General features: G+C 63.0%; 1 protein-coding gene across 1 annotated transcript in view; it reads left to right on the forward strand.

The window, feature by feature from the left end:
• LMOD1 (leiomodin 1) overlaps positions 1 to 9584 on the forward strand; it is a 19328-nt gene extending 9744 nt beyond the window's left edge. Inside the window, exons 2-3 of the mRNA XM_074564456.1 lie at positions 5886 to 7520; positions 9058 to 9584. Of these exons, the coding sequence (XP_074420557.1) occupies positions 5886 to 7520; positions 9058 to 9084 (1662 nt within the window). The 3' untranslated portion in view covers positions 9085 to 9584. The remainder of the gene's footprint in view (positions 1 to 5885; positions 7521 to 9057) is intronic.
• The last annotated feature ends 2727 nt before the right edge of the window (positions 9585 to 12311 follow it).

Genomic DNA, 12311 nt, shown 5'->3' on the forward strand with positions numbered 1-12311 from the left:
CAGGCAGGACTCAAGATGGCAATGGAGAGGGGACAGGGCGGGCGCTGGCCGCTGCAGATGGAGACAGCCTGGCTGGTGGCCTGGGCTGCGGGAGAAGGTGCGCTGGTGGCCGCGGGGACAGCCAGGATTTCAAGAGCAGGGGGGAGGATGCTTTTCCTCCTACTGCATCATCCTGCCACGCAGCTCCTCTGCTGAGCTCCAGCCGGAGCAACACGCTTCATTTCCAGCCCGGAGGAGAGGACTTCTGCCCCGTCGCCAGTGAGCGGAGCCTGGGCTGGGTGTCCCCCACCCTGGGGCTGGCACCTGCAGGGGAGCCGGGGCGGCGGAGCGCACCGAGAGCCCGGCGGTGGGTGCAAGGGCAGGAGGGGATGAAGGCAGGCTCCCTCCTGGGCACAGATGTGGCCTTGGGCATGGCCAAGAGCAGCTTCCAACCTGGCTTTAGAGATGTCCCCGATCTCCACCAAGGGATGGAGAGTCTCGTGCAGGCAGTGGCAGTTGGGTAAGAGTGACCCTTGGTTTTAGAAACAGGGATCTGATTTCTTGCCTGGAATTTTTTGCTCCTGATTCCTCCCCTCTTGCTGCTGCAGATGGAGCCAGGCGAGGGCCTTCTCCAGCAGGGACGGGGGGCCAGGATCAAGGCAGTTCTGCATTAAATGAAACAGCTTGAACACCTCCTACCCCTTGCTACCAGCCAGCACTTTCTGCAATAACTTGCGGCTCTTTGGCAACAGGATCCTTCCAGCGCATCCCAAATTTGCTGGACGCATGTGATCCTGCAAGTGCTGCCCGCGGTGGCAGTAACATCCACGGCCGGTCACTGTACACAGAACCGTGGAATGGTTTGGGTGGGGAGGGACCTTAAAGCCCCCCCAGTGGCCCCCCCTGCCCTGGGCAGGGACACCTCCCACCAGCCCAGGTTGCTCCAAGCCCCGTCCAACCTGGCCTTGAACCCCTCCAGGGATGGGGCAGCCACAGCTTCTCTGGGCAACCTGGGCCAGGGGCTCACCGCCCTCACAGCAAAGAATTTCTTCCTCGGATCTCATCTCAATCTCCCCTCTTTCAGTGTAAATCCGTCCCCCTCATCCCATGGCTCCCCTCCCTACTCCAGAGTCCCTCCCCAGCTTTCCTGGAGCCCCTTTAGGGACTGGAAGGGGCTGGAAGGTCTCCCCGGAGCCTTCTCTTCTCCAGGCTGAACCCCCCCAGCTCTCTCAGCCTGTCCCCACAGCAGAGGGGCTCCAGCCCTCCCAGCATCTCCGGGGCCTCCTCTGGACATCCATTGCCTTCCCTTTTTCCCCTGCCCGGGCGCGCAGCTGGCTCCTTTTCCCCCGGCTCCTCTCCTACATCCTGCTCCCTGGCTCTAGTTTCTTCCTTCCCGAAGACCTGCCCTACGCCGCAGCCATGTGGCAACACCTCCATGGATGGACACTTTAATGAGAACAGCACTAACAATGTGACAACAAGACATTCCCAGCAGCTTTGCTAAGCAGGGCTTTGCTATGCATCTTATTTTGTTCTGGTTTCGTCTTGTTTGGAGAAACCCATTGCCTCCTCCAAGCATGGGTGCTGATGCAGGTCCTTCTCTCCAGGGTTTTCCTCCCTTTCTTTTTGCTCATTCCTGGCCAAAGCTTTGGTTGGTCTTGGGTGGCCCAGGGAGGTTAGGGGAGACTCAGGGCTCCCCACTGTCAAATCGTGTGAGCTGGAGCTGGGAAGAAGGCTTTTTGGAGAACTTGGTGTGGAGACGAAGCTGCTGGCCCTGACTGGGGGAGTGCTCTGCCTGTGGACATGGAAGGCCTGCAGAGCCCTTGGGGGGCAACTGTCTCTTCTTGCAGGGACCTCCGACCCGGGACACCGCCAACCACCTTTGGAAGGCACCGTTGGGAATCGGTGTGGGGGCAGCAGAGTCCTCATCCCCCCCACACCTCCTGCCAGGGCAGACATGGCTCTTCCTTCACCGAGGCGCTTCAGGATGTCCCTGGGCATCCTTGCACCATCCCAGCCCTGGGAACAGGGCACATCTTGGTGGCTCAGTGACGGAGGAGGTGGCATCACCTGCTCCCCACAGCCCCTGGGACAGGTGGGTGCTGGCACCGGGGCACCTCTGTGAGCCCCATCCCTGGTCCTTGGGGTCTGCAGCAGCGTGGGGCTGTGTGGACGCGCGGACGGGCTCTGTGGGGCTCTGGCATATGCCTTTCTGTCGCCTGTTTAGGTCCGCGCGGGGGAGCCAAGAAATCTCTTAACTAAATAAACAGCCCTCTCGTCCCAGATGGCATCTGTTTATACGCCAGGTACAAACAGTCCCCACGGCTGCCCCGCTCACAGCCAGGCCAGTTCTTTCCACAAAGAAGCAGTCCCCGAGGGCCAGCAGCGCCATGAGCTGGGACAGCAGAGCTGCTCTCTGCCCGGCATGGACACGGCAGGGCCCTGGGCTGGGGAAGACACCGGGGCATTGTCTGGAGGAGGAGGCCAGCCCTGGCTGCACATCAGGGTCTCTGGACTCTGATTTGGGGGTTCAAGGCAGTGGGTGAAGCCACAGAATCGCATAATCCCAGACTGGCCGAGGTGGGAAGGGACCTCTGGGGATCACCCAGTCCCACCCCCTGCCAGAGCAGGGTCACCCAGAGCAGGTGGCACAGGAACGTGTCCAGGTGGGTTTGGGATGTCTCCAGAGACAGAGACTCCCCCACCTCTCTGGGCAGCCTGTGCGGCCCCAGCCCTGGGAGGACCCAGGGAGCTCATAAAGGCATCACAGCTGCATCTCCCATCTCCCAGAGGCATCTTTCTTCCTCCTTTCCCTGAAGTCCAAAAGACCCCCCGGTAAAGATGACATTTGCTCTGCCACCCCCTCGCCTTGGTCCTTTCTCCTCCTCCTCCTGCAACCAGCGTCGCTGTGGTCGAGCTGAGGTCGCCCAGATTAATCCCGCCGCTGTAGGTCTGAGCCTGACCTAACCGCAGAGCCCCAGCACGTCACCCTCTGCTCACCCACGGACACACACCCCACGGCGCCGGCTGGCACCCAGCGCCGAGCCGCGCTGCCAAAGCCAGGCACCCAGGAAGAGCCGCAAGGGGCAGGAGCTGTGTGCTCCCCTGCTGCTGAGGTTCAAACTGCCAAACCCAGACCCAGACGTTACGGTAGGATCCTCCTCTGTACAGCAAACTTGGTCCCAGTGTCAGAGGTTTATCTGTCCCCAGTTATCTGCTTGTAGAATCATAGAATAGAATCACAGAACGGTTTGGGTTGGAAGGGACCTTAAAGCCCCCCCAGTGCCACCCCCTGCCCTGGGCAGGGACACCTCCCACCAGCCCAGGTTGCTCCAAGCCCCGGCCAACCTGGCCTTGAACCCCTCCAGGGATGGGGCAGCCACAGCTTCTCTGGGCAACCTGGGCCAGGGGCTCACCGCCCTCACAGCAAGGAATTTCTTCATGATATCTCATCTCAGTCTCCCCTCTTTCAGTGTAAAACCCTTCCCCCTCATCCCATGGCTCCCCTCCCTGCTCCAGAGTCCCTCCCCAGCTTTCCTGGAGCCCCTTTAGGGACTGGAAGGGGCTGGAAGGTCTCCCCGGAGCCTTCTCTTCTCCAGGCTGAACCCCCCCAGCTCTCTCAGCCTGTCCCCACAGCAGAGGGGCTCCAGCCCTTGGAGCATCTTCGTGGCCTCCTCCGGCCCCGCTCCAACAGCTCCGTGTCCTTCTGCTGTTGGTGCCCCAGCGCTGGAGGCAGCACTGCAGGGGGGTCTCACAGAGCGCAGCAGAGGGGCAGAATCCCCCCCTCGCCCTGCTGCCCACGCTGCCGGGGATGCAGCCCAGGCTGTGGGGGGGTTTCTGGGCTGCGAGAGGCTCTGTGTAACGATGGCTCGTCTCTGTTGGGAGTGGAGGTGTCTCATAGATGATGTTTGGGGAGGTGAATCCGGTGCCCTGCTCTTACTGCATGGCTGTAACAAAGCCTTGGTCCTGTGCCTGCGTCTCTCCAGGCATGCGAGGAAGCGAATCCGGCGCCGTAAGACAAACCCGCAGGCCGGAAGGCTGCGTGCGCCGAGCTGCCGTTGCAGAAGCAGAACGCGTCAAACTGATGCCGATGGGAGGCTCTTCCCAGCTCAGTCGTCCGTGGGTGAAGGCTGCAGTGAGGCATTTGTTGTGTCCTGGCGGTGCCCGTGGTCAGCAGCGGCGCACAGGACAGGCTGTGCCGTGGGGGAGGTTCGGGTCCTTGACAAAAATACCAAAAATTTTGTGAAAAGAGGGTTTGACTGACGAGGGGCAAATGACCAAATGGCCCTAGAGCATGAAGGGAAAGAGGAAAATCCTTTGCTGCCAGGGGTAGTCTGTAAGAAAATAGGCATCGAGCCTCGGGGTTGCATCCCTCTGCATGCCGGAGGATGTAGTCGCCGCCTGGAGACTAGTCTCCTCGCGTTGGAGAGCCCAAAGCCGGACTAAGCTCCTCGTAGTCCCGCGGACACCACAGCGGCATCACGGTGAGCAGAAAAGCAGAGGCCAAAACTGCTTTAGAGGAGCGCATATGCAAAGACTCAGACAAAACTAAAGCGATGTTTGCCGGCCCACTGAGGAACGAGTGGGCGTCTTGGCTGGATTGGAGATAAAATAAGAAACTCAGGAGGTCCGGCGCAGTGCTGCGTGACTTCTTGGCACAGAGGGACGGGGACATCCCAGGGGCAGGGGGTGCCGGCTGCAGCGACACTGCTTTGCCCAACGCAGGCGGCAAAATCGGCGTCTTTCCCCGCGACAACCCCAGTCCAGCTCTTCCCCCCTGCGATGCCTTTGGACACCGCGGGAAGACGTGCTGGGGAAACATCGTGCGTTACGAAGCCATGGTTTCCTTGGTGTCCTGCGGGGAGCTAAAAAAATACAAACTTATGTTAAAAGGAGGCCCATTTCAGAGAGCCCAGGGTTGGGTGTGACTGCTGGATCAGTGGTGTCACCCGTGTCACCCTCTGTGGATGCTCCCCTGCTTGCACACACACCTCCGGAGCAGCACGGGAAGCGCGCTGGGCTCCGGATCGGGCAAAGCATCCGGCTGGAAACCGTTTAGGAAAGCTGGGAAAGCACCCGGGCATCCCTGGTTAAAAAGGTGATCAAAAAAAGGATAACAAAAGGCGATTAGAAAGAGGATGACTTTTTGGAGGTGTGATAGGAAGGGGTCCAACAGCACAGTGCGCGAAGGGAGACGTGTCCTGCCGCTTGTTGGGTTGTTGTCTGTCCGAGGGGGATGAAGGAGGGCATCCCGCGGACCTCTGGAGCCCTTTGGGAAGGGGCTGGAGGCAGAGGGAGAGCGGAGATGCCGTGGAGAGCTGCAGCAGGACCTCGGCACGCCTGGGTCCTGCAGGCTGTGCCTGCATTCGGGGCACTCGGACGCTGAACCCTCTTCTGGACCCGGGACCTCGGCTGGGTTCAACTTTCCTCTTCCAAAGCGCAACCGCGGGCGGCAGTGCGTGAACACGCGGTGGTAAATCACGCCGGGGAGATGGAGGAGACTCTGGCCCGTATTCAGGGCTAAACCATCATTTAGGGGCAGATTTGGGGCAGGTCCTTACCTCCCTGAAGAGTCCTGGCCGCCGGTCTGTCCCCTGCCACAGCACAGAGCAGCGCTAGCTGTCCTCGTGGTCCCCCGTGCACCTCCCCGTGGCCTCCTGGGGACCCTGCACGATGCTTTCACCAGGTTTTACTCATAAATACCTCGTTTTAGGGCAGTTTGTCCCTCGTAGGCGTAGTCTAAGACCTTCCTGCGACCATCTCCCCGCGCACCTTCCCCAGCTGTGGTGCTGCCCCGAGGGGCCCCGTGGCCGCTCCTGTGTGACAGAGGCGCAGAGCCGGTGACCACGGGACTGGGGGTCGGAGGCGTCTGTCCCTGTAACGCCACAGTGTTTTTCTCTTGTTAGGAAAGCAGATTGAGCGAGAAGAATAAGGGAGCCAAGAATGAAGAAGAAAAGGGAAAGGAAGCTCCTGCCAAAGACCTGGCCCGCAAACAAGATACCAAAGTGGGGAAAGACTCTAAAAAAGAAGAAAGCGTTCAGAAACCAGAGCCCAAAGGTAAAGCTGAGGCTGAGAGCAAGACCAAAGAGGAGAAGGCTATCAACGACAAAGTCAAGGCCATGGAGAAAAAGCTGATGGGGAAGGACAAAAAGGAGGAAGAGAAGGGCTCAGCGTTGAAGGACAGAGGGAAGGATAAAAAGGAGGAAGAGAAAGGCTCAGTGTTAAAGAAGGACGCAGGGAAGGATAAAAAGGAGGAAGAAAAGGGCTCAGCATTAAAGAAAGACACAGGGAAGGATAAAAAGGAAGAGGAGAAGGGCTCAGCATTGAAGAAGGACACAGGGAAGGATAAAAAGGAGGAAGAAAAGGGCTCAGCGGCAAAGAAGGAGACAGGGAAGGACAAAAAAGAAGAAGAAAAAGATTCCGTGTCGAAGAAGGGCACAGGGAAGGACAAAAAGGAGGAAGAGAAGAGTTCGGGATTAAAGAAAGAGGCAGACAAAGACACAAAGGGAAAAGATAAGAAAGAAAAAGATAAAAAAGAAGAGGAAGAGAGTTCAGCTTTGAAAAAATCAAAGGCAGATGAGAAGGAGAAATCCCAGCCGGAGGCAGAAAAGGCAGCGGAGGAGAAACAGAAGGCCAAGGCAGCAGCCGAGAGCAGCCCCTCCAAGCCCACCACCGGCAGCTCCCCGGATCAGGCCAAGGATGACGAAGCCTCCAGCATTTTCGATGAGCTCATCGAGAAGGTGAAGAACAACGACGCCGAGGTGACCGAAGTGAACGTGAACAACTCGGACTGCATCAACAACGAGACCCTGGTGCGCTTCACCGAAGCCCTGGAGTTCAACACGGTGGTCAAGCTCTTCGCCTTGGCCAACACCCGCGCTGACGACCACGTGGCCTTCGCCATCGCCATCATGCTGAAGTCCAACAAGGTGCTGACGAGCATCAACCTGGACTCCAACCACATCACGGGCAAGGGCATCCTGGCCATTTTCCGGGCGCTGCTGCAGAACAACACGCTGACGGAGCTGCGTTTCCACAACCAGCGGCACATCTGCGGCGGGAAGACGGAGATGGAGATCGCCAAGCTCCTGAAGGAAAACACCACGCTCCTGAAGCTGGGCTACCACTTCGAGCTGGCTGGACCACGCATGACAGTCACCAACCTGCTGAGCCGAAACATGGACAAACAGAGGCAGAAACGCCTTCAGGAGCAGAAACTGGCCCAGGAGCGTGGGGAGAAGAAAGACCTCCTGGAGGTGCCCAAGCCCGGAGCCCTGCCGAAGGGGTCCCCCAAGCCATCCCCGCAGCCATCCCCCAAGGCTTCCCCCAAAAGCTCTCCCAAGAAAGGGGGGGCACCTGCCGCGCCGCCCCCACCTCCTCCTCCGCTCGCCCCGCCGCTGATCAATGAGAACCTGAGGAACTCGCTCTCGCCGGCCACGCAGAGGAAGTTGGGAGACCGGGCGCTGCCGGTCCAGGAGAAGAACTCGCGGGACCAGCTCCTGGCCGCCATCCGCTCCAGCAACCTCAAACAGCTCAAGAAGGCAAGTGCGGGGCTGCGGTGGGGGCCACCCACGGGGTCAGTCTCGGGGCTGAGATTTCAAGTCACGTCTGTTGTCCCTTGGATAGAGAAGAGGTGAGGGCTGTCCTTCTCCAGTGCAGGGTAAGGAGTGGGGTGTCCATGGTCCCAAGCCCTGCGCAGAGCATGTGGCAGGGGCAGATCCATCCCTTCAATGAGCACATGGGGTGGGCAGATCCATCCTTTGCACCATCCCTTCCAGGGCAGGTGGGGTCAACAGATCCATCCCTTGGCAGAGCATCCAACAGGAGAAGATACATCCCCTGGCAAAGAGCGTGAAAGGGGCAGATCCATCACTTGGCAGAGCCCCTGGGGTGGGCAGATCCACCTCGTTCCAGGGGTCAGGTTTGGCTCCAGGGTTTGGGACACAAGGCAGAGGCCAGCTTTAACCTGTAACCCCAGGAGATGGGAATCCTGGAGCTCCCCATGCAGAGAAGGAGCAATGGGAGAGAGAAAGGCTCACACACCCCCACAGAATCCCAGACTGGCTGGGGTGGGAAAGGACCTCTGGAGATCACCCAGTCCCACCCCCTGCCAGAGCAGGGTCACCCAGAGCAGGTGGCACAGGAACGCGTCCAGGCGGGGTTGGGATATCTCCAGAGACAGAGACTCCACCACCTTTCTGGACAGGAAAGAAGTTCCTCCTCATGTTGAGATGGAACTTCCCATGTTCCAGTTTGTGCCCGTTGCCCCTTGTCCTGTCCCTGGGCACCACTGAGAAGAGCCTGGCAAGCATCCTCTTGCCCCCGGCCCGTTGGCTATTGCTGAGATCCCCTCTCAGCCTGCTCTTCTCCAGTGAACAGCCCCAGGGCTCTCAGCCTTTCCCCAGCACAGAGATGCTCCATCCCCTCAGCATCTCCGTAGCCTCCCCTGGACTCTCTCCGGCAGTTCCCCGTCCTTCTGGAACCGTGGAGCCCAGAACTGTCCCCAGTGCTCCAGCTGTGGCCTCCCCAGGGCAGAGCAGAGGGCGAGGATGACCTCCCTCCACCCGCTGGCCACGCTCTGCTTAATGCCCCCCAGGAGACCATTGGCCTTCTTGGCCATGAGGTCACGTTGCTGGTCCACCCATGTGGACTGGTGTCCATGTGTGCAGCAGCTCACCGAGCTCTTGGTGCCACGTTGGCATGGCTGAGCCCGCACCCCTGGGTGGCCGGAGAGGCTGCGTCTCCAACGCTGGTCCCACCATGATCATAGAATCATGGAATCGTCTAGGGCGGAAGGGACCTTTGAGACCATGGAGTCCAACCATCAACCCAACGCCACCTTGAAACATGTCGCTCGCCCCAGACGGTCTGTGTCCCTGGCCGGGCTGCCCACGAGCCGGAGCATGGGGACAACCAGCCTGGATGTCCCCAAGAGATGTCCCCGGAGCGCTGAGCATCCCTGGCAGAAACGGAGAGAGGGGCCCAGCTCCACCACAGCTGGTCCGCATAGGGTCCCCGGGCCGGTCCAGCGTCCCCTGTCACTGCTCCCCCCAGTTAACGGGGTGTCCTCTCCGGCAGGTGGAGGTACCGAAGCTGCTGCAGTAGGGAGCGGGACGGCGCTCCCCCTGCGGCCCACCCCCGGGACGCTCGCCTTTCTCGTGCCTGTTTCCATGACAAGCCCTTTGGGAGCCTGCAGTGACCGGCGCCGAGGAGCAGCGATCTCTCGGGGACGGAGGGACGGAGGGACAGACGGAGGGAGGGCCACCACGGCCGTTGGACGCAGCGCGGGAGGAAGACGGTGTATTTATTATTTTCACGGTTGTGAAGCCCCTTCAAGCTCTTTCTTTTGCCAGCACCGTGTCCCGCCCGGTGACGCCAAGGATGGAGGAGGGAACCCCTGGGGCTCGGCACCCTCCATCCCGGCTTGCCCGCCAGGCCCCCGGGGTGGTCCAGCCCAGGGCAAGCGGAGGTACCCCCCCACACCCCCACCCCCAAGCCATGGTTGCCGGAGGGGACAGCCAGACCATCATCACGGCGTGCCACCCCCCGGGGTGGTGGGGACAGCGGTGGGGCGGCAGCTCAGCATCGGGAGGAATCGGGGAAGGGGGAGAAGGGAATTGGTGGGGGGGGGGCGGAGGCGGTGGGGAGACGGGGTGGGGATGGGGGGGGGGCTGGAGCAAGGGACTCGGGGCATGGTGACATTGGGGACCACCGGACACCCCCCCACCCTGGGCGCGTTGTGCCACCACCCGGCCCATCCGGGAGCATTTTGGAAGCTTTTCAGCCCAATTTCGGTGGGGTGTCGACCCACCACCTTCCTGATGCCACCCGCCCGCTCCCCCCGCCCTCGTGCGGGGACCAAACCCTCCCCGGGGACACACGGCGGGGACAAGAGCAGGGGGGTGGCATGTGCCACCCCCACCCCCTGGGTGTGGGGCCGGGCGGGGACACCGCCTGTCCCCAGAGCGGGTTTTGGGGGCCGTGCGATGTGTGTCCCCCCCACCCCCACCGGCGCCCTCCCGGCGTGACGCCGCCATCGCGATGTGTACGACTGCGGCACGGCATCGGCAATAAAGCTCACCGACGCTTCCCCCGCCTCGGGGACACGGGGACACGGGACGTGGGGACATGGGGACACGGGGACACGGGACATGGGGACACGGGACGTGGGGACGCGGCATGGCCAGGGGGCTCGGGGGTGGTTGGAAAAGGGCTCGGCCCCCCACACCCCCACTGCGGGGCCGCCTCAGCTGGGCACACTGGGGCCACCCCAAACCGGGCACCCTGGGGCCACCTAGATGCCTTCAAACTGGGCACCATGGGGCCATGTGGCCACCCCAAACTGGGCACCCTGGGGCCACCTGGTCACCCCAAACCAGGCACCCTGGGGCCACCTGGTCACCCCAAACTGGGCACCCTGGGGCCATATGGCCACCACAAACTGGGCACCATGTGGCCACCCCAAACTGGGCACCCTGGGGCCATATGGCCACCACAAACTGGGCACCATGTGGCCACCCCAAACTGGGCACCCTGGGGCCATATGGCCACCACAAACTGGGCACCATGTGGCCACCCCAAACTGGGCACCCTGGGGCCATGTGCCCACCCCAAACTGGGCACCCTGAGGCCACCTGGTCACCCCAAACCAGGCACCCTGGGGCCATATGGCCACCACAAACTGGGCACCATGTGGCCACCCCAACTGGGCACCCTGGGGCCACCCGGACACCCTCAAACTGGGCATCATGGGGCCACCCCAAACTGGGCACCCTGGGGCCATATGGCCACCACAAACTGGGCGCCATGTGGCCACCCCAAACTGGGCACCCTGGGGCCATGTGGCCACCCCAAACTGCGCACCCTGAGGCCACCTGGTCACCCCAAACCGGGCACCCTGGGGCCATATGGCCACCACAAACTGGGCACCATGTGGCCACCCCAAACTGGGCACCCTGGGGCCATATGGCCACCACAAACTGGGCACCATGTGGCCACCCCAAACTGGGCACCCTGGGGCCACCTGGTCACCCCAAACCAGGCACCCTGGGGCCATATGGCCACGACAAACTGGGCACCCTGGGGCCACCCCGAACTGGGCACCTGGGGCCAGTGGCCACCCCAACTGCGGCCACCCCAACTGCGACCACCCCAAAACCTTCACTCCCCAGGGACGGGACCGCTGTGCCGGGGCTGGCCCCGGGGTGCAGGGTGGCCACTGGCGGGGGGGCTCCCCACTGGCCCATTTGCCCCCCCCCACCGGCCCGGGCTGCGAGGCCGAGCCGTGGGGCCCAAATTGGGGCAAAATGCCCATATTTGGGCATTTCGCAGGAGGGCAGCACCGAAGCCCCAGAGGGCAGCCAGGATGGACCGGGGCAGCGGGGGGGGGACACCGGTGGGTGAGGGAGGGGGGACACAAGGGGGGGGACCCAGGCACCGTGGGGACCTCGAACCGGGCACCGGGGGGGAGCCACCCCCCGCCCCAGCTGTCACGGCGGCAGCCATCGTGCCCCCCCCCCGCCCCGCACCGAGCACCCGTTGGCACCGCGGGCCGGGGACACACACCCCCCCGCCCCGCCACCCCCGGAGCCCGAGCCCCGGCGGGCGGGGGGCCGCCAGGGGGCGCTATAACGAGGGGGGCGGAGGGCGCTATAACGGGGGGCGGCGGGGGGGGGGGGGGGGGGGAGCGGTGGCCGGCAGGGGAGCTATAAGGAGGGGCGGTGGGGGCGTCCGACCGGGGGCGGGGGTGTCCGACAGGGAGCGCTATAATGAGGGGCGGCGGAGGAGCCGGCGGTGACCAGGGGGCGCCATAAACGAAGGGCGTCGGGAGCGGCTGCCAGGGGGCGCTATAACGAGGGGCGGCGGCCCCCGGGGGTGGCCGGCGGGGGGCGCTATAACGAGCAGCGCCGGGGGGGGGGGGGGGGGGCCAGAGGGCGCTATAACGAGGGGCGGCGGGGACGGTGGCCGCCGGGGCGGGGGGTGGGGCGCTGTAACGAGAAGCGGTCGGCGGCCGGCAGGGGGCGCTATAACGAGGGGCGGCGGGGACGGTGGCCGCCGGGGCGGGGGGGGCGCTATAACGAGGGGCGGCGGCGTCCGGCAGGGGGCGCTATAACGAGAAACGGTCGGCGTCCGGCAGGGGGCGCTATAACGAGAAGCGGTCGGCGGCCGGCAGGGGGCGCTATAAGGGACCGGGACGCGGCGGCGGCTGTGCGCGGCGGCGGCCGGCAGGGGGCGCTATAAGGAGCGGCGGCACCGTCAGCGAGCGGCGGCGGCCGGCAGGGGGCGCTCCAGGGAGCCGGGGCGGCACCGGCAGCGGCCGTCAGGGGCGGCGG

Source organism: Larus michahellis, chromosome 21 (assembly GCF_964199755.1).
Source record: "Larus michahellis chromosome 21, bLarMic1.1, whole genome shotgun sequence".
Lineage (NCBI taxonomy): Eukaryota > Metazoa > Chordata > Aves > Charadriiformes > Laridae > Larus > Larus michahellis.